The sequence below is a fragment of the Carettochelys insculpta genome, chromosome 1 (genome assembly GCF_033958435.1).
Source record: "Carettochelys insculpta isolate YL-2023 chromosome 1, ASM3395843v1, whole genome shotgun sequence".
NCBI classification, from domain to species: Eukaryota; Metazoa; Chordata; order Testudines; family Carettochelyidae; genus Carettochelys; species Carettochelys insculpta.
The window spans coordinates 378,207,418-378,229,747 of record NC_134137.1 but is presented as its reverse complement, the minus strand read 5'-3'; the positions used below and the strand labels follow the sequence as shown (position 1 = coordinate 378,229,747).

Here is a 22,330-nt window from a genome sequence, read left to right as displayed (position 1 = left end):
TTTTAGTGTCCTGTAATTCTGTTCTATAGCACAAGCACAATGGGTGCTCCAGTGAGATGTTTTGTTTTGGAGAAATTAAGCTAAGGTTCCTTTCTTCCAGCTGGTGAAACTAACCCAATCAATCTCTTTTTAATCCTGACCTCAAAACTTAACCACAAAATGAGATTTCCATGCTTGCCATCCTACACAAAGGGAAATACAGTGACAGCCCCTCTGCCAGCCTATCCTGGCACGAATCTGAGGCTCAGAAGAGAATGGAACTAACTCAATCCATTTGTTCCATTGTGTCTTTTTCCAATCCTTTCTTCTGAGACAAGACTTCCCTGGGAACATATTCCTTTAAAAGCAATATGTTGGAGCTCAGATCTAACAGAAAAAAAATGCTGAATTCTGATTTGCTCAGTTTAAAACATTCCAGCCTCTCACCAAAGAGCTTTTGGTAGGAAATTATTTTCTTAACTAAAGCATTTTTGAAACTGCTAACCAGGAGTTGCCAGAAACCCAGATCCATGAAACCCAGCTTCAGATTCAAATAGGGTTCTCCTAGCCCTTCATCCTTCTAGCCAAGGGGGGGAGGGATAGCTCAGTGGTTTGAGCGTGGGCCTGCTAAACCCAGGGTTGTGAGCACAGCGCTAGAGGGGGCCACTTAGGTATCTGCAGTAAATAAATCTTTTTAAAAAATGAATAAAGAAAAAGGATGGTGCTTAGTCTTGCCAAGAGGATAGGGACAGGACTGAAGGACCTCCCAAGGTCCCTTCCAGGTCAACGAGATTCATATCTCCATACCTCATTATAAGCTTATCTCCATATGATTTAGCGCCTGAAGGTCTTTCAGATGAGGTCTTAAGTGCCAATATCTTGTTTGTTCTATGTGCATATTAAGGATTCAATGAGCAGAGCTTTGCTCTAAAATCCTTGGTCCAAAACTCTGTTGATCAATGTTCCCAATTCCTGGCTCCCTCTCTGAGCGGAATAGCTCTATTTCAGAGGAGGGAGAGGTGATTTCCATAGGCTATTCCTGCTGGCATTGTAGTAGCAAGGTTCCGCAGAAATGTAAAACATCAAATAATGAATATTTATCTGCTCCATCTGAGTGAGACAGACCAGGAATGTTACTTAATTTGACAAAAGATTGGGCGTTAGCTCATGAGATCTCTGACAGTACCTGAGCTGTTCCAACAGGACTGTGGCAATGAACTGTCATCAGGCCCATTCCAGCTGTGATCTAGACACATGAATTAAAAACTTAAGAACATAAGAACATAAGAATGGCCATACTGGGTCAGACCAAAGGTCCATCCAGCCCAGTATCCAATCTGCCAACAGTGGCCAATGCCAGGTGCCCCAGAGAAGGAGAACAGAAGACAACGATCAAGTGATTTATCTCTTGCCATCCATCTCCTGCCCTTGTACTGAAGGCCAGGGCACCATACTTCACCCCTGGCTAATAGCCATTTATGGACCTAACCTGCAAAAATTTATCAAGCTCTTCTTTAAACACTAATAGAGTCCTGGCCTTCACAGCCTCCTCCGGCAAGGAGTTCCACAGGTTGACTGTGCGCTGTGTGAAGAAAAATTTCCTTTTATTAGTTTTGAACCTACTACCCATCAATTTCATTTGGTGTTGCCTAGTTCTTGTATTGTGGGAAAAGGTAAATAATTCTTCTATGTTCACTTTCTCCACACCATTCATGATTTTATATACCTCTATCATATCACCCCTCAATCGCCTCTTTTCCAGACTGAAAAGTCCCAGTCTCTCTAGCCTCTCCCCATATGGGACCCGTTCCAAACCCCTAATCATCTTAGTCACCCTTTTCTGTACCTTTTCTAATGCCAATATATCTTTTTTTAGGTGAGGAGACCACATCTGCACACAGTACTCAAGATGTGGGCGTACCATAGTTTTATATAGGGGAAGTATGATATCTTTTGTCTTATTATCGATCCCTTTTTTAATAATTCCTAACATCCTATTTGCTTTACTAACTGCCGCTGCACACTGCGTGGATGTCTTCAGAGAACTATCCACTATAACTCCAAGATCCCTTTCCTGATCTGTCGTAGCTAAATTTGACCCCATCATGTTGTACGTGTAATTTGGGTTATTTTTTCCAATGTGCATTACCTTACACTTACCCACATTAAATTTCATTTGCCATTTTGCTGTCCAATCACTCAGTTTACTGAGATCTTTTTGTAGTTCTTCACAATCCCTTTTGGTTTTGACTGTCCTGAACAACTTGGTGTCATCTGCAAACTTTGCCACCTCACTGCTTACCTCATTTTCTAGATCATTGATGAACAAGTTGAACAGGATCGGTCCCAGGACTGACCCCTGGGGAACACCACTAGTTACCCCCCTCCATTGTGAAAATTTACCATTTATTCCAACCCTTTGTTTCCTGTCTTTTAACCAGTTTCCGATCTATGAAAGGATCTTTCCTCCTATCCCATGACCGCCTAATTTACATAAAAGCCTTTGGTGTGAGACCGTGTCAAAGGCTTTCTGGAAATCTAGGTATATTATGTCCACTGGGTGCCCCTTGTCCGCATGTTTATTAACCCCTTCAAAGAATTCTAATAGATTAGTTAGACACGACTTCCCTCTGCAGAAACCATGCTGACTTTTGCCCAACAATTCGTGCTCTTCTACGTGCCTTGCAATTTTATTCTTTACTATTGTTTCTACTAATTTGCCTGGTAATGATGTTAGACTTATCGGTCTATAATTGCCAGGGTCTCCTCTGGAGCCTTTTTTAAATATTGGCGTTATATTGGCCGTCTTCCAGTCATTGGGTACCGAAGCGGATTTAAAGGATAGGTTACAAACCACTGTTAATAACTCCGCAATTTCACATTTGAGTTCTTTCAGAACCCTTGGGTGAATGCCGTCTGGTCCTGGCGACTTGTTACTATTCAGCTTATCAATTAACTCCAAAACCTCCTCTAATGTCACTTCAATCTGGGAGAGTTCCTCAGATTTGTCACCTAAAAAGGCTGGCTCAGATTTAGGAACCTCTGTAACATCCTCAGCCGTGAAGACTGAAGCAAAGAAATCATTTAATTGCTCCGCAATGGCACTGTCTTCCTTGATCGCTCCTTTTATATCTTTATCGTCCAAGGGCCCCACTGCTTTTTTAGCGGGCTTCCTGCTTCTAATGTATTTAAAAAACATTTTACTATCGTTTTTGGAATTTTTGGCTAGCTGTTCCTCAAAATCTTTTTTGGCTTTTCTTACTATGTTATGACACTTAATTTGGGAGTGTTTATGTTCCTTCCTATTTTCCTCACTAGGATTTGACTTCCACTTTTTAAAAGCTGCCCTTTTCTCTCTCACTGCCTTTTTAACATGGCTGTTAAGCCATGGTGGTTCTTTGTTAGGTCTCTTACTGTGTTTTTTTATTTGGGGTATACATTTAAGTTGGGCCTCTAGTATGGTGTCTTTAAGCAGTTTCCATGCAGCTTCCAGGGATTTTAGTTTAGTTACTCTACCTTTTAGTTTCTGTTTAACTAGCTTCCTCATTTTAGTGTAATTCCCCTTTTTGAAATTAAATGCCGGAGTGTTTGACCGCTGCGGTGTTCTTCCCAACACAGGAATATTAAAAGTTATTATATTGTGGTCACTATTTCCAAGCGGTCCAGTAACAGTTACCTCTTGGACCAGATCCTGCGTTCCAGTCAGGACTAGATCGAGAATTGACTCTCCCCTTGTGGGTTCCTGTACTAGCTGCTCCAAGAAGCAGTCATTTAAGGCATCAAGAAATTTAATCTCTGAATCCCGTCCTGAGGTGACATGTACCCAATCAATATGGGGATAATTGAAATATCCTATTATTACTGTGTTTTTTATTGTGATAGCCTCTTTAATCTCCCTTAACATTTCAGCATCACTATCACTGTCCTGGTTAGGTGGTCAGTAATATATTCCTAATGCCATATTCATATTAGAGGAATGAATTGTTATCCATAATGATTCTACGGAACATTTTGATTCCTTTAGGATTTTTGTTTCATTTGATTCTATATTAACCTTCACATATAGTACCACTCCGCCACCCGCACGACCTGTTCTGTCTTTCCGATATAATTTATATCCCGGTATGATAGTGTCCCACTGATTGTCCTCATTCCACCATGTTTCTGAGATGCCTATTATGTCAACTTCCTCCTTTGATATGAGGTACTCCAGTTCACCCATCTTATTAGACAGACTCCTAGCATTTGTGTAAAAGCACGTTAAAAAACTACCACTATTTATATGTCCGCCTTTCACAGACGCGTTGGATTTTTTTATATGCGATTGTTTCACATCTGATCTTGCCCATATATTATTTCCCATGTTCCCTACCTGACTAACTTCTAGGGAATCCCTATCTATGGAGCCTCATGTAAGAGAAGTCTCCGTCCGATCCACGTGCTCCCCCGCACCAATCGGCTTTCCCCCACCTCTGAGTTTAAAAACTGCTCTACAACCTTTTTAATGTTTAATGCCAGCAGTCTGGATCCACCTTGATTTAGGTGGAGCCCATCATTCCTGTATAGGCTCCCCCTACCCCAAAAGCGTCCCCAGTTCCTAATAAATCTAAACCCCTCTTCCCTACACCATCGTCTCATCCACGCATTGAGACTCTGAAGTTCTGCCTGTCTATCTGGCCCTGCGCGTGGAACTGGAAGCATTTCAGAGAATGCCACGATAGATGTTCTGGATTTCAGTCTCTTTCCTAGTAACCTAAATTTGGCCTCCAGAACATCTCTTCTACCCTTCCCTGTGTCATTGGTACCGACATATACTTTCTGCACAAGCTGAGAGTATTGTTTCCCTGCAGAGATATTAGCAATAGTAGACTGACAATCACAGGGTTTCATTGCATCTTTCTCAAAGGTAATGTTGACTTAAACATGGATTTTGTCTTGGTGACATGGAATCAGGACCCCTGAGTTCTGGTCAGAGATTTCCTGTTACACGTATCCTCAACATTTCCTCCTCTGTCAAATGCAGATGATGTAAAACAACGTGAGAGTCACAGATTTAACACCAGAAGGACCGCTAATCTGGCCTCTTGCATAACATCGCCCCAGAATTTCATGCTGAGATTCCTGTATCATGGCCAATAACTTGTGGCTGAATTAGACAGAGCCTAGTTCCGTTTTAAAAACGAAAATTTAAATCATGTCTGAAAGACTCGGAAATGTCCACTATTTGTTGATTGTGATTTTTTAATACATCAGTGACATGTTTATTGTGATTGCTGGCTGGGGCACTAAGTGGCTTGTAACTTGTGGGGAATTATGGGGTAGAGGGAGGACCAGAGTAATGACGTTAACATTCAAAAAGCTTTACAAACTTAAATAATGAATTGTCAACATCATGTCAAAACACACAAATTAGATCTGTCTTAAATCACACCTGTGTGTTATTCCTACGCTAGTCCACTTGTAACAAGGCTCATTCCAAATTCTAAACCACTGAATCTTGACTACAGCAAGTTCTCAAGCCACATTTTTTTCACACTGGGTAGTTGGATGGAAATATTTTAGTTGTCAGTTTGGGTGTGTCGAGGGAAACAGAGGTTTACCAACATCGACCAATAAAAATCAAATCCCCCCACACCTAGGATAATGAATTAAAAATTACAGGATACAAGGCCTAGAGGTTTGGAGACTTCTGTTTGATACAATCCTCATTCTAGCAGTTGGATCCGGTGTAGCCAGCCTGGTTGGGGGCTGATATGTTTAATAGCTCCTTTATGAAGATTGCTGCCCAGGGCATATCCTTCTCTGGTATTGGTTGTGAGTTGTCAGTCCTACTTCTAGTTCACCCCCTATTTCAGTGTCTGGTTATTGACACCTGGGATATGTAAATTCTGGATTTGGGGCCTAAGCCTACATCAGTTAATGTTGCGTCCAAGCTGGGGGCATCCATTGCAAAAAAGGATGTGGTCGCACTGGAGAGAGTCCAGTGGAGGGCAACAAAAATTATCAGGAGGCTGGAGCAAGTGACTTATCAGGAAAAACTGAGGAATTGGGGCTTATTTACTCTACAGAAGAGCGAGGGGGGATTTGAGAGCAGCCTTCAACTAGCACCCTGCAGCGGGGCTCCGCAGAGGATGGACAGGGGATATTCTCAGTGGTGACAGAATGGAGCAATGGTTTCAAGTGGCAGTAAAGGGAAGGCTAGGTTGGATATTAGAAAAAAAAAACCCCTTCTCGAGGGGTGTGGTGAAGCACTGGAAGGCATTACCTAGAGGGGTGGAGGGGTTTTTACGTCCTGGTTTAACAAAGCCCTCGCGGGGATGATTTAGTTCAGGTTGGTCCCGCTTTCAGCAGGGGTTGGACCCAACGACCTCTGAGGTCTCTTCCAGCCCTAGGGCTCTATGATCCCCGCTGCCTTCCGTGGGGCCAGAGCCTTGACATGCAGTGGAAAGTGCAGCAGCTGCTTGGGGACAGGGCCCTGGCTGTCTGGCTGCCTGGCCACACTGCTGCCAGGCGCTGGCAGGGTGTTCACGCCGCAGCCACCTCCAGTTCAGAGCGGGTAACAACCTGCTATTGCCACCCCCTTAGGGAGCTCCTGCCACAGGCCTGTGCTGAAGGAGCCAGACTGCAGCGCTGCCACCCAGGCCCCCCATACGCCTGTCCTAGGCCCAGGGCCCCCCAAGTCCTCTGGCTCAGCCCCCTCCCCTTCTGGCCTTGCCCTCCACCCTGGCCCCGCCCCCATGACATGGGCCCCGCCCCCTGCCGACTCTGCGCTCCTTATCCTGGACCCCGCCCCTCTCCGTCCGGCCCAGCGCCGAGCCGCGTACCCACAATGCACTTGGACACAGGCTCAGCGCCGCCGCAGAGGGCCGGGAAAATGTCCGCGGTCCCTTTAACACCTGTCCCCGCCCCTTCTCTGTTGTTCGCTCCCATTGGTTCGCCTCCAGGTCTCGCTCCTCCCCCTTCGCCCAGCGATTGGTCAGTGCGGGCGCGGCGGGCTGGTCCCTGGGGCCCGCCTTCAACGGCCGCCGGCAGCCGTTGGGAGCGAACGGTCGATACGTGCGGCCGTTACCTGGCAGCCCCACCCCCCAGCCCGCGGCGACAGGGCCCGCCCGCACCCCGGCCCCGCAGCCAAACCCCCCCCCGACACAGCTGCGCCCCCACATTCGAGACCCCTCACCCCAGCCGCCCACCCCTAAGCACCAGACTCTTCTGGCACCCGAGTCCGGTGCGCCCCGACTCCCCCACCACCACTTCAACTGCCTGGGGGCTCCAGCCCCTCCCCACTCCGCCCCCCCCCTTTGCTTTTGCCCTCCCCACCCCCTCCCCCACCCCCAGGCGCTGGTCGTTCTCCTCTGCCCGCGGGCAGCCCCCGCTCCACCCCTCCTGGGCAGCTGCCGGAGACTTCCCGGGAGGCCTCGGAGGCCAGGCCTGCCACATGGTACGTGCCCCCGGGAGTGGGTAGCCCCAGCAGGAGCAGCGTGGGGTTTGGCCCGCAGTTACCAACGCTTCCTGTACCGGGGGCGGGGGGGTCGCTTTCAGCGGGGCCCTCCCCCCATCTTCCCGCATCTCTGCCCTTGGGGGCAGTCAGCGCCTGCCCACCAGCGGGGTCCAGGCAAATCCAAAACCTCAAGGCAAAACTTCTCCAGAATGCGCCAGATTTTCCCTCTCCCCCGGTGAAAACGCTCAGCACTAAGGCCCCACGAGAGCTGACACCTCTGCGCTGGTTCGCCTGGGTCTTTCGTGGGGAGTCGGTTGCGGATTCCGGGTCATGGGGGAAAGCGGGAGCCTGAGCTGGGGAGAGCGACTCCACTCAGAGTTGTTTTGTGCACGGAACGAAACTAATTTGTCCAAAATTCTCAACCTGAGCTGAGTAATGGTTAGGAAAGAGTAGGAGCTAGATTTGGGAAAAGGCAGACGTGTCTTGTGGGGTCAGTTCACTGTAGCTGCATTATAAGGCCTATGGCGCTGTCACTTCTAATTCTGCACTGTAACTTGAGGGGTTGAATATCACTGGCAGCAGGGGACTTCTCCAGCATCACTGAAGTGAACAGAGACAGAATGGGGAGTCACAGGAGAACAGCCAGAAGGGGTTGCCAGCTGCATAATCATACAAAGCCAAACACCCTTGATCTGCCCTTTCACTGATGCCCCACCCCTTCTCTAATCCCCTGCCCTGCTCCCTCACTCTCACTTGCTCATTTTCACTGGGAGGGAGGTTAGGCTGTGGAGGCGTTGTAGGCTCATGGCTGGGGCTAAAGGGTTTGGAGCGTGGAAGGGGGCTCTGGGCTGCATCTGGGGCAGGGAGCAGGCTCTGGTGTGGTAGCACTTACCTCAGTTGGCTCCCAGTTCCAACTGGCAGCACAGTTGTGGCTCAGGCAGCTTCCCCATCTGCTCTGGCCATGTGCTGTTGTGGGAAGCAGCTGGCACATCTCCCTGGGGCTGGTGCAGAGGGGAGCCAGGTGACTCTGCACACTGCCCCTGCTTGCAGGTACTGCTCCTGTAACTTTCTTCCCTCTCACCCCCATCATAAGGGCTGCAGAGAGGGATGTGCCAACTGCTTCCAGGAGCAGCATGGGGCCACAAGAGACGGAAAACACTGTCTTAACCCTGCTGCACTGTTGGACTTCTCCCAGATTGGCTTTAGGAGCCTCTGTGAGGTCGAATCTGATTCCAGGAGACTCCCAGCAAAACCAGGAGGTTGGCAACCCTAAGTAACAGCTAGTGATGACAGCAACTGGGGAGTTGCCTAAAGAAGGTGATTTCGAGGTTTGCCCAGCCTAGCACGGCAATGACAGCTGGCTGTGAGTCTGGGGCTGCGTTTTTTAAGCACAAACCATGATTACCTTCATCTGTAATACAGAAGTGTGCCCGCAGAGACGCCATACCCAGCATGCAGTGCTCAGTTTTAATCTAACAGGAGGGTATCGGTGCTGAGAAGGGATATAATACATTGGGAGCTTGTTTCCAAAGACTGCACTTCCATGTGAAAGGTGAAAGAGACCACAGTCAAGGGCAAATTACATAAAACAGCTATGTTCCAACTCATGCTTTAGGCTGTCCCTGAAGATGTGGACAGAAAATCTCAGAGATCCCAGGTCCCTCTTTGTGCTTTAGCTAGCTTGTGTTTGGCCCCGTAAAATGGAACCATGCTCCCTTCCTTTTAAACACAGGGAAAATGTTTGGAAATTGACCTGCTTCTGGAGTCTTATTGAGATGGGGCAACCAGAACGGCAACAGAAATTCCAATAAAAGATACCACCTCACTCACCTTGTCTCTGTCGTATCTGATCTCCAGACCAATATAGCTACAAGCAGACAGCAGTTTTCATCCCCTGAGCAGATTTAGCCTTGTCTGTAGGAGTGAAATCTTCCCCTGCCAATGTGACTCAGTCCTGGTCTAGAGGAACAGTCTTTCAGAATATGAAGGAGAGTTTGCTTTCTGTGGTCCTTTCTATCATGAGCTCCCTTTCTGCTGAGACTGCCTATAAGGGGCTAATTAGTACCAGTAGGGGTGGTGGTATATTTTGTAATGATTCTTGTCTGTGTGCACGATTTCCTGTTAAAAGACAAAGTCCAGCCCCCTTTGCTTAAGTGCTGTGGACTATTTTGTGTTGTATCCTAAGACTAGGTTGTCCACTGGCTTACTGTTGTACAGTAAATGCTCAAAATATGCAGCTTCAAGTTGCACGTAACTCACTTTAATGCAAGTTAAGCGCAACTTGAAGTTGCTCTGTGGCCCCTTCCCCCAGCCAGGACTCTGTGAGCCTGACAGCCCCGCCACTGGAAGAAGGCAGGGAGAAGCAACCAGGGAACTGAGCAGCCGTGATGGCTGTTTGGTTTCCTGGTCCCGCGAGCCGCTAAAGGGGAGCTGGGAACCAAGCAGCAGCCTGGTTCCCTGCTGCCCTGCACTGGCAGAACCAGGAAACTGACCAGCAAGTGGCAGGGAGACAGGAACCAGGCTGCCCCCTGATTCTCAGCGCCCTGACCAGCCCTGTGGTGCTGGTCAGTTTCCTGGTTCCTGTGAGCCATGGGGATCTGGGAACCAGCCTTCAGCCTGGTTCTCTCTCCCCTCTGACTTGCACAAAAATTTGAGTTATGCTGGGGTTGCAAGAACGCAACCCCTGCATAACTGGAGAGCTTACTGTACCCTAACTGGATTATTGAGCAGCAATTGGGGAATGAGATCTGACCCGTGCTGGGATTTGTCAGCCATGTCCTTGGTTGACTGTCTCATTGCACATGTATGGGTTTCAAGATGCAGCCCTTTCAGAAAAATATTGCTTTGTGAACTGCTTGGAGGAGAGAGGACTCTCAGCCTCAGTGAGAATCCTCCACCCAGGTCTGATAGAAGGCTGAGGGCCAAACCCCTGGGCGGGAGGAAAGCGCATAGCATTTGTCAGCTTCACAGATCTATTCAGATGTGAACTGTGCGAGCAAACTGCCTGAGTAGATGGAGAATAGAGAACTACAGGTAGGCTGGTCCTTTAGGTTTGGTGTTTGGAATGGTGTGCTCTTTACCACTTTCAGAGATGAGCATTCTTCTGTCCCGAAGAGATACCCTGTTACTGTGTCTCACTGTAAATGTTGGCAGCAGCAGTAGTGAAGCATGAACTAAGATACAAGTGAATGGGTTTCATGTCCACGAATTCCCACCTGAATGCAGGCTTCCACCTGTCATTCATGTAAGTCACTAGCATCCATTTGACTGAGGGACTGGAGAAAGAGGTGATAAGAAAGTAGCATCAGGTGGGTTTACAATGGAGGAGGGAGGGAAAGAAAAGAAATGAGAGTTTGGAAAAAGGTGGTGGTCAGTGGCAGAAAGGGCATCATTTCCATTGAACAAGATATGGCTATGGGATCTCATTGGTGCTTCTGTTTCCTCCAGGAAGTGCCCCATACAAGTTGTACCGCTGCTGCTCATTCCCGAGATACTCGTAGAAGGCCCACTGATGTCTCCAGGCCCTCTTCCAGCCAGTGTCATATTGTTTCTGGTGGCACTTTTAGAAAAGTGTTTGCCCAGTCGAACAGCCTCAATTGGTTCTATCCCTTTCCCTTTGGAGACTTCCACAGATTAAAAGATTTTTCTTTCATGCGTTGTTTCCTGGTACTCAAGACAGTTTTCCTTTTCTTCATTCCATTCCCTTTGTTAGGCTCCCTCGGCACCTTAAATGGACCTTCTCTGTCCTCGGCAATCATATCCTTGAGGTGCTTATGCACCTTTTCTTGTGAATGCTGTCCTCTGGCCTTTGACTGCCTGTGTTGCTTTTCTCCCTCAAGCATCACAAAACAAAAAAGCAGTCCTGTAGCACTTTAAAGACTAACAAAATAATTGATCAGGTGATGAGCTTTTGTGGGACAGACCCACTTCTTCAGATCTGGAAAATAAGATGGCTACTTCTCCGTGACTGATCCCTCAAGCTTGTCATTCTTTCCAGTAAAAATAGAAGGAAAGTGTGAGGGAAACACCATTAGATTTCTCCCTTTTCTTATACTTAAAGGATGATTAATATGATATCTACATATCTGACTGCTCCTCATTAACTGACCTGTGGCCTCCTGCTGACTTCTCAGAGGAGAATAGGTGAGTGTTTAGTGTAAACTTTTGATATCTGCCAACTCCAAGCAAGCAAACGTCAGACTTGGTTGTGTTCTCTGCAAGGCAGGAATGTCTGGGGGAGGGGAGCAGGTTCTGGGCAGCTTACACCTTATCAGTTGGTCACTTGAAGCACCCCAAGGTATGTTCACATCTATAATTTTCCTCCTCTGTGTCGGCTGCTGTTAACTGAGGTTGGTGATAAAGGGGCATGCAAGCACAATTGTCTGTTGTCCGCAAGGACTCCAAACTACTTTGCCTTATGGCTTTTCCTTTTAGAGGACTGGAATGATGGCTCTGACCATCTCACATCACATCAGGCACTGATAACTTAAAAGCCTGATCTTGCAAGGTGCTGAGCACCCTGCACTGTCCCTGAAACGTCTTAGTACCAGTGAGGCTCAAATGCTGTTATAATTCAGTCAGTGACAGCAGACCCTATTTGCTTTGCTTGTAAATTGGTCACAGATTTTTTTTTTAATTTCTGTCCGCACTGGGGTCTGAAAATCTAGACCTTCTCTTGTATGGTTGGGGCACAGGAGCACGTACAATTTCATGTGAAGCTGATCAGGCCAAGTGGCTGTGTCAGGAGTAGCAGAACGTGTTGCAGTTATGCCTCCTTCCAATTTATAAACTGAGCAGTAGGCAGTGATGTGTTTGATGGTCTGTCATGAGGAGTTACACTCACACACCGGGGAGTCCTTGTGCTTTAGATGGTCACATCTACCATGGTTGGTTTGGATTTAGTTCAGAGTTGATCCATATGACTGGAAGGTCAAACCCAGGAACTAATCTAGACAGGTGCATGTACAGGTGACTGCTGGGGAGAAAGAGAAGGGGGCACTAGCCACATGACTGCCCCCGCCCCCAACATGACACATCCCTGTGCCTCTCCTAGCCCGGCGTCTATACGCACTCCCCACCTAGGGTCGTCAACTCAGACCAGACACCATTGCCACAAATGTGGCATGGTCCAGGAAAGCTGGCGACCCTATTCCAATACCCTCCCATCCCTATCTCATTATCTGGTGGTGATGGGATGTTCTCTCCTGGGCTGCCGCTCTCATCTCTCCCCCCATCTTGAGGCATAAGAAGAATATGTAGCTGCATAAGGCACCATTAAATCTGGGGCACTGGGCAGCTGCATGCTGGCAGGATGGAACAGCAAGGTGCAGGCAGCGCCAGCTCCAACAGCCAGGCCAATCTGCTGGAGCTCCCATGGGCTGCATCCAGACACCATTTGTCTGTTCTGCCTCACTGGAGCCAGCAGCAGGTCCGTATCCCTGGGAGAGGGGGACCCAAATCATAGACTCATAAAATGCTAGGACTGGAAGCGACCCTGAGAGGTCATCGAGTCCAGCCCCCTGCCCTCATGGCAGGACCAAGTACTGTCCAGACCATCCCTGACAGACATTTATCTAACCTGTTCTTAAATATCTCCAGCGATGGAGATTCCACAATCTCCCTAGGCAATTTATTGCAGTGTTTGACCACCCTGACAGTTAGGAACTTTTTCTTAATGTCCATCCTAAACCTCCCTTGCTGCAGTTTAAGCCCATTGCCTCTTGTTCTATCCTCGGAGGCCAAGAAGAACCAGTTTTCTCCCTCCTCCTTCTGACACCCTTTTAGATACCTGAAACCTGCTATCATGTCCCCCCTCAATCTTCTCTTTTCCAAACTAAACAAGCCCATGGCACTAAGGACCCAGGATGGAGGCCGGTGCAGGACCGTCAGTGAAGCTCCAGGAATGAGGCTGGCAGCAGAGTCTCACGCAGCAGCTGGAACCCCAGGCATGAAGCTGGGACCTCAGATGTGCGGCCAGCAGCCAGCCGAGCCCCGTGTGTCGGACCAGCAACCAGGAATCCGCCTAAATTATGCCTGTTTCCGCGTGCGTAACTCCCTGCCCTGCTCCTGCAGGCTTCAGCAGTCCCCCGTGAATCTTACGGGGTTCCTTCCGGGCCCCCATCCCATTATGGGGGTGGGAATGTCCTAGGCAGTGTCTCCTCCTCTCTCCTCTCCCAGCTAGTATGACCAGAGGCGTGGGAGAGTGCTGGGCAGTATGGTTAGAAGAGCTTAGGCTCTGGCCCCGTCAGTTGCTGGCCCCTTGCCCCTCCCACCCATAGTGTGTTGGGGCAGGGCCATGTGACCTTTCGTGTTACCCGCCTCACGTGTCACCCCTGTGTGCCTGTGCTGCTGACCTCACTAGTAGTGAAGATGGCAGCCTCCACGGGGCCCACCCTCGTAAGTGAGAATTCATGACAAATCCCATCGACTCAGTGACCAAACATCACTCAGCGATCTCCTGGTCACCAGAGCAACAGCTCCACAAATGTAGACATGTATCTGACCTCCTCGTTCATATGAAAATTTTTCAATAAGTACATGGGGATGGGCCCTCCCAGACAGGCTCTCAGAGAGTGTTCCCTGTGATTTTTTCCATCCACAGACGGAATACGTTTTATTAAGTGTGGATGAGCACCATCAGGAGAAACATACGCTGCCCACTCTGGGTGCTCTGCTAATCATCAGGGTATTACCTGGGCAGCTGCCCAAGTGCTCAGTTTACAGGTACGTTGCTCTCTGCTGACAGCTTTATGTGGGGTGCAGGTCAGAATCTACCTCTTGGCTGTCGCTGCATTGCTGTAGTTTGGAGAGCAGCTTGTGTTAGAAAATTGAGCAGCTACTGTGTGACTTAGAGACCCACAGGAGAAGCTTGGTTGAGTAAGAAGGAACCTTGTAAATGCAGCTGCTTTTCTGACTCCAACCACAAACCTTCCTTCCACTTTTCATTCATTATCATGGTGATTTCAATTTCACATAGTGCATAATGACAGCAGCTTTCATCATGTATGGTGCAAAGATGAAACACAGTTAGCAAGCCATATGTAGCCTTCTAGCTATGTAATCCAGACTCACAAGCATGAAACATCACAGACGTCAGTCATGTTTTCACATTTCAACTCTGTACCTTCTATTTCCATGTGTAATGTATATTTAAGCTAATTAACTTGTTTATTTGTTAGTTAAAATCCCTTCTGGTGAAGGTTTGAAATGTATAATGTACTTACCACCCTTGCAAAGCATACTTGAAATGACTAAAATCTTCTGGAACATTGCAGGGTTAATATCTTTTCAGGCCTCCGTCACTGCGCTGTTCTGTCTTTGCTATCTGTTATGGCAGTTTCCACGCAGGAGCATTTCAAAGCATCTTATGGACCATAAAAACAGCAATTGCTGCCTGACATCCACATGTTGAGATGCAGCTACCTCTGTGATGGAACATGCTACCACCGGTTTACAACAGCAGCACAGTGCTGCAGAACACCATATCCTGGTGAAACTGAACGGAGATGTTAGGAAATAAAAATGTAACAGCCTGACGGGAGTGGGCACTGACCTCGATGCCTCCTTCTGTATTTCAGGACTTTGATGCACTGAGCAGTCCTTGGGACAGTTCTCGTTCTTCCAGTTGTGAGGAGGAGTCTTATGGAGGGCTAGCAGTGACGGAACTCTTGGTAAGATTTTCGTGGTAGCGCTTGGCTTTAATTAGGGCTCAGTGTTAAAGCCCAATCATGAATTACTTGGAGCTCTAAATGGAAGGGGTTGCTTCAGTGACGTTCAAGAAGCAGGGGCATAAAGCACAGTGAGCTTTTGTGGACTGGAGAAGGAGAAGTAGGTGGCAGGGAGGGCAGAAAAAAGGAAGTTGTAGAACTCAGTGTGGGGAATAAAAGCATGGACATGCGGTGTGTAAATAGAGAGGTTATGGAGAAAGAAGTGGTAGGATTTGGATGTGACTTGCTTACGTGGGGAAAGAAGAGAAAGGGAACTCCAAAACTATTGGCCCCAATAAAGGGAAGGGTGGTGATAGTACACGGACTGCGAGACCTGGAGAGGGTTTGGGTGTGTTGTTCAGGGGAGATAACCTGGCCACAGTGAATTCAGACTTTCAAAACTCTAAACCTCTCAACATACAATGAGCTAGATAAGGACTGTCCTGCCCATTTTATAGATTGCAGAATTAATGCAGGGTGAAGGGAGTCATTCGCTCTAGCTTTACAGTGAGCTAGAAGCAGAACTCAGGAATCTAAGGTCCATGGACACCTAAGGTCATTAAATCAATATTTTGTACTTTTGGAGCAGTGGTATGGGCTAGCTGGTGGATTCTAGTCTCATCAAGGATGTGATGGAAGCCCCTTTATCCAGGGCCCTTAAAGTTGGACAGGACACCAAACCCTAGGAAAATGTGCACTCCAGATTAGTCTTTCATTGGTCCCAGGAGATGGGTGGTGTTGAGAAAGATTTAGGGCCTCTGCAGGAGCTCCAGGTGCCAAAAGTTGGCCCTTATGTGATGACGGAGTGGAGTCTAAAATGTGTAATATGTGGAACGTCTTGTAAATGCTTGCACTCCCTGTGCGGCCCAAGACAGATGTTCTTTCCCCACCTGTAACCATTGCCAGTGCCTTGGATGTTGTCATATAGCTCAAGAGAAGGAGGACACGCCTTGCTTTAGAAGGCAATTTTATATCGATTACTCTAAGAGATTCCCTAATGTCCTGCACCTTTCCCAAGGCTGGTGCTACCAAGGCCTTGTGCAGTCCAGAAGAGGAGGGCCGTAAGAAGCAGCAAAGCCATCAGCAGAGTGGAGCAGGAGTTCCACAGAAGGATGGGTAGGTCTTCTCTATTGTATTACAGTAGGTGGACTGTGTGGGCCCAGAAACATTAACACAGCCCACTCACTAGTCAATATTAAACTCTTTTAAAAGAGGGCTGGGGTTTGGTGTACAGAGTCCACAGCCTGCTTAGTACCACGGCAAACATCATTCCACAGCCTTAAATTCTTCCCTGCCACTCAGCTCTTCAGTAGCCTTACTAAAAAGGTAAGGCAAAGTGTTTGTTTCTCCGTTGGACCATGCCTAGATTATCTTCAGTCTCCACCCCACCCTCAGTTCTCAGCTGTCCCCTTCTTTCCTTGTTTTCTTTTTATTCATATGGCCCTAGACTAGGGCCTTTGCCATTTGGTTTTAGTTTCCTATGCAGGGTCCAACTCTGCCTGATTTAAGCAGCTCTCACAGTACCCCTACGCTTTCGGACACAGGCTCCGACTTTCACCTTTGTCCAGGAATGCGCTACCTGCTCTGAGACCCCACCCCTTCCCAAAGGCTCCGCCCTTGCTCTGCATCTTCCTGCCCTCATTCCACTCCCTCGCCTGAGGCTCCACCCCATCCCTTCTCTTCCCACCTCTGCTCCACCCACCTCATCTCCTCCCACCCCTGCTATGCACCCTCCCCCCTCATTTCCTCCTGCCGCTGAACAGCTGATTGGAGACAGGCAAGAGGCTCTGGGAGGGAGGGAGAGAAGCTGACTGATGGGGCCTGACAACTACCTGCTCAGTGGGTGGCTCGTGGGAACTCTCTCGAAGTCAGTGCCAAATTGTCCTATTTTCCATTCATCTTAGGCACTCTGCTTTTCCTTAATCCCCTGTCTGAGATGCTTGCACTGCAATCCTACTCTACATTTTTTCCCCTTGTGAGATCCAGGCAAAGTTTCTGCAGCCGTGTCTTAAAGTAACTCCAGGCCTCCGCTGCATTCAGATCCTTGAATTCTTCAATCCCAGCCACTTCCCGAACTAATCCCGTAACTGCTTTAAAGTTTGTTCCTTTCAAAGCAGGGCTTCTGGTTGCTGATCTGTATTTGGTTATCCTTCCAAATAGTTTAAAATGAATTGGCTTGTGATCACTCAAACCTATGTTGTCCCCGATAACCAGCTCCTCTGTGAGGTCCTCACTACTCAACAATACCAAATTTAAAATGGCATCTCCTCTTGTTGGTTCACTGACTGTTTGGTGAAGACATCTGTCAGCTAGCACCGCCAAGAAACTCTGGGCCCTGCTTTTATTAGTAACACTTGTCATAGAATCATAGAATACTAGGACTGGAAGGGACCTGTAGAGGCCATCGAGTCCAGCCCCCTGCCCCAATGGCAGGACCAAGTACTGTCTAAACCATCCCTGATAGACATCTATCTAACCTGTTCTTAAATATCTCCAGCGATGGAGATTCCACAACCTCCCTTGGCAACTTATTCCAGTGTTTGACCACCCGGATAGTGTCCTCCCATTTTGTTATGGAAGACCTTAACAGCCCAGATACACTCATTTCCTGGTAGTGTTATTTCATTACAAATATTAACAAGATGTCTATCCATATCTGAATGAGATCCTGGTGGTCTGTAGCCTACCCCAGCAGTATCCCAGAGGAACCTCTCTCAGCTTTCTTTCCCAAAGGAAGATTTTGATCCCAACAGACTCAGTCTTATCCATTCTACCACTTCTGACTTCTTTACAGTTTCCTCCTAATTAATATACAATTCCACTCCACCATCTTTATCTTTATTTCCGTCTTCCCTGACCAGCACGTAGCCTTCAGTACCTGTACTGTCCTGTACGGTACATGTCCTATCATGGTTCACCATGTTTTGAATATCCCTATAGTATGTGGTTTCATTTCCTGCAGTAGTTCTAGCTTCTCCACATTTATAGCTGAACTCATGATTAGGGTAAATTTGTAGGGCCAATTATATCAACGGTTCTCTTCTGGGGAGCAGGGAGAACCAACACAGCCATAAACTCAATGTTTTTCAAGGGGCTGAGGGGGAATCAGATGGAGATGATGCAAGGGCTTCACCCTAAGGCACAGGAGATGTTGCATGGCAAACTAGCAGTCTGTATCCTTGCTGTGCGCACTGGACAAAAGCATTAGAGCACCAAATACAGAGAGCTTCTCTTTGAAGGAACATTAGATGTTAGGGTCCAGATTAGCAGTGTTTGACCAACGGTCTTAGAATTACACAGACACAAAATCCAGACAGTTGATTTTTCCCCGCTTCCAGTTCAAATATTTCCATAATCTATGCAAAATAGAGTAAAGAGATCACAGGTTTTATGACTGGGTTGTTGGCCTCATCACAAATAACTTAGGCTTGGATTTTAACCCTAGGGAGAGAAACTTCTGCATGCATGTGGCCCTTTATTTTCCTAATTTGACCTTAATCTCTGCAGTTCGTGGATGAGTATTGCTTTCACCCAATCACAAGTGTCCAGAGCCTCTGCTGAGGGGGAGATCCATCGTCAGACCCCAAGGAGAAAGTCGGCAAGCCGGAGAGTGGACCAGAAGAACCCTCCATTTGAAGACTTTAAGGGAGCTTTGATAGGTAATATCCCCAGACGTCTCCTCACAGTGACGTCATACGGTACCATTCAGGTTCTGTTTGGGACTGTAAGAAACCATTTCATCTGTCAGATGTGAAGGCAGCTGATCAATATTGGCTTGTATTCTGACTGGCATGGAAATGGATTTCTTGTTCTGTGGTCATTTGGCATTGACTTCCCAGTACATCTTATTTCCTGACGGGGGAGCTGAAGAACTGGATGGGATTCTGCACGTACACTGCAGCTGGGGCTAGCTGTCCATCTGAAGCCCTTTGTGTGTATATTCAGGCAGCCAGCCCTTCACGCTGCTGCGGTGGTACTTGTGCTTGTTGCATGCTAGTGCATCACAGCCAGCGCAGGGAAGCTAGCAACTTCCTCTTCAGCTCCAGTCTAGACACACCTTATGAAGTCATCAGGCCTGCCCCTGACTTCCCACAGCGTGCTTCTGGCTCTGCCCTCTCCCCCCGGTGGTGACAGTTTCTTTATAAAATAAAAATTGTATATCTGTGAATTTTAGCAGCTCCCCACCATTCTGATGGGCTGGCACAGAGCACATATGTGTACTTTTACAGACGACTTCTGCATCAGACACACACAACCCCGCCACCACCTTCAGTGCACTGTTAGATGGCTGTGAGCTCCTCAGCTTCGAGTAAATTCCTTTACTTTCCCACACCACCACCAGATTAGCACAGTTCAACTAGCTTGGCTGGTTTGTACCAGCAATAGAAGAATAGAGGCTGCTGTAGCTGAGGAGCAGTAAGATGCATTCGGAGAACAGTGTAGGGATGGAGAAGCAGAAGGGCTGTGGACCGGGACTGGGGTACACAGAAGAGCCATGTGCCTGGGGAGCCCAGGACTAGCATAACTTCTTGATTTAGAAAAACTTGATTTTATTTGATTAAGGTTCCTTTTTGTGGCTGGCTGGCTCTATTTCACAGGTTCCTTCTCGTGCCTGTTTTCCTTAATTTCTCTTAGGTCAAGACCCCAAAGTTGCTAGAGATCATCCACGTGCCTTGAAGGATCAGAGAGCCTTTGTGTACCAGCCCAGCTCAACAGAACATGCTCAAGGTAAATAAAAACATCAAGGCAAAACCAGATGCCCACCCTGAGCCCTGACTGTTTGAGGGGGGTGGGGAACCTTTTTGGGGTCAGGAGCCACTTGCAGAAAAATCAGTCAGGGGCCACATAAAAGTAGTACACCCCCCAACCCCTCACTAATGTGGCCCCGATTGAGACACCTCACTCCTCTCACACTCCAGCCCCATAGGAAGGGGGCTGCAGAAGGGAGAACTGAGGGCCTGGGCTTCCCCAGACCAGGTTAAGTCTTCCAGGACCAAAAATGGGGGTTTCTGGGATCAGTGTGTGGAAGCGAGCGGCTAGGGAGCAAAGGCGGGGCCTGGGGGGAGGGAACTGGATGTGGGTAGTCTGGGTGGCAGGCAAGGTGCAGAAGTGGGTTAGGGGCTCTGGGTGGGAGGTCAGGGCTGGGAGCAGTGGTGGTGGGGAGTTCAGGAGCAAGTGGGAGGTGAGGGGCCTTGGCAGGAGGGAGGGTACAGGAGTGGGCTGGGGTGGGAGGGAGATACACATCACATCCAGAACTGGAAGGGACCTCAGGAGGTCACTGAGTCCAGTCCCCTGCCCTTTTGGTAGGACCAAGCACCATCCCTCACAGATATTTTTTTAATCTATTTGCCTCAGACCCCTACATGGCCCCTCAAGGATTGGGCTCCCAACCCCAGGTTTAGCAAGCGAGTGGTATCCCTCCCCCTGAAGGAACAGCCTGAGGGTGCAGATCTGGGCAGGAGGGGGATGCAGGAGCAGGGTGGGGGGTCTGGGTGATTGGGAGGGCTTTTACCTCTGTGCAGTGTAACCGACCTCTCCCTAGGCTGTGGGAACAGCAATGCAAAGCTCCCTGGAGAGGCTTGTCGTCCACTGCTCTCAGGCACCACCCCTTCTGCTGCTCTGGTTGGCTGGAATTCCTGCCAATCAGAGCAGCAGGGGAAGCCTCTCCAGGTAGCACTGTGCTTCCGTTCTCCCAGCCGGGGGAGCAGGAGGAGGAGCGGCGGCCGCAGACCCCAGTACCACTTCCTGCCCTCACCAGGCAGAACCTGTGGGCCAGGTCCAGCTCTGGCTTGCCCTGAGTCCAGCCCGCAAGGCTCGGGGCTCCATACCCTGCACTCACCGTGGGTCGGATGCTGGGGAAGGGAGCCCCGAGCCTTGGGGGCCAGATCCAGGCAATTTGCAGGCTGATCTGGACTGTGGGCCAGAGGTTCTCCACCTCTGATTTAAGGGATGGTTCTGCCGGAAGGCCTTCTCCAAGAAACGAGAACCAGGCTTTGTAGTCTTTCCCCTGTTCTGGGTAAAACTATTCCAGCTCTGATTTTCTGGACAGGCGCTTTCAGTCGGCTGGACTCTGTGGCAAACCGTATTAAAATGAGAGATTAATCAAACTCTAAACTCCAGTTGCTCCACTGCTGTCATCTCTGGAGCAAGAGCAAATAGACCCAGTGGTTTTACGGTATGAGTAAGACAATGTAGGGAAAGAGTTTTCTGCTTTCTCTGAAAATCCAGTAGATTCAGTGTGATATTATGAGGGTTCTGGGCCAAGCTGAGAGAACCAACTTTGGGTAAATTGCTTAAAATTGGGCCACTTACAGCCCAGGCTGGAATTTCCTTCTCAATAAGGCAAACCAAGCCAGCCAAAAAACACCCAGCCAGAAGCCCCACTAGCAAACTCACAGGTTCTCCAGTTGCTCCAAATGCTCAAACCAGCCACCGTCCTACTCAGGTGGGAAGCTATTTCACCAAATCCACACAGATTCTTCCAGGCCCCAAAGGGACCAGCCACATCCCCAGGTCAATAGATACTTAAATCTGATCCAAAACACTACGCTGGGCCAGTCCCTTAGATTCTAAACGCTAAAGGTTTATTAACAAAGAAAGAAAGAATCGGGCGAGAGGGAAGAATTGTTAAAGTGATACATACATACATCAATTAAAGCTATTGATGCAGGCCAGCGATGTTCTGTGCTGCTTTCCTGAGGGGCTCTGAAAATTCATCTTTCTAAGGGATGGGCCTCCAATCCACCTGGCTTAGTTCATGAGGTCTGAAGAACAAGATGGTCACTGCCAGAGACATCTTTATAGAGTTCCTTGTGTGGGGGAGTGCAGGAGGAACCCTTCCTTCTTCACACAGGCAGTGGAGGATCACCTGATATGGGCCCGTCGTGGCATTCTGCCATTGGCTGCATCCCAGATGACCAACCTCAATCAATTGCCATCAAATATGGATTCAACATCTGGGCCTCTGTCCCTTGGTTCAGCCCATGTCACCTGACTGGGGAGGTGATCACATATTCCGTTGTGAATCTCAGCTCTGAAACATTTCTAGTTCAGGTAGAAAGCCAACATCTGTAACTTTACATACAAACATGGCATGAAAGCTCATCACCTAATAAATTATTTTGCTAGTCTTTAAAGTGCTACTGGCCTGCTTTTTTGTTTTGATAGAATATAAACTAACACGGCTATCTCTCTGTTACTATTAAAC

The 22,330-nt window shown here is 48.3% G+C and overlaps 1 protein-coding gene across 1 annotated transcript in view; it reads left to right on the top strand.

The window, feature by feature from the left end:
- Positions 1 to 7,373: 7,373 nt before the first annotated feature.
- The window catches only part of LOC142007543 (uncharacterized), a 34,105-nt gene continuing 19,148 nt past the window's right edge, over positions 7,374 to 22,330 (top strand). Inside the window, exons 1-7 of the mRNA XM_074984219.1 lie at positions 7,374 to 7,417; positions 13,260 to 13,460; positions 14,019 to 14,140; positions 14,995 to 15,087; positions 16,142 to 16,239; positions 18,631 to 18,782; positions 19,759 to 19,851. Of these exons, the coding sequence (XP_074840320.1) occupies positions 18,638 to 18,782; positions 19,759 to 19,851 (238 nt within the window). The 5' untranslated portion in view covers positions 7,374 to 7,417; positions 13,260 to 13,460; positions 14,019 to 14,140; ... (1 more) ...; positions 16,142 to 16,239; positions 18,631 to 18,637. The remainder of the gene's footprint in view (positions 7,418 to 13,259; positions 13,461 to 14,018; positions 14,141 to 14,994; positions 15,088 to 16,141; positions 16,240 to 18,630; positions 18,783 to 19,758; positions 19,852 to 22,330) is intronic.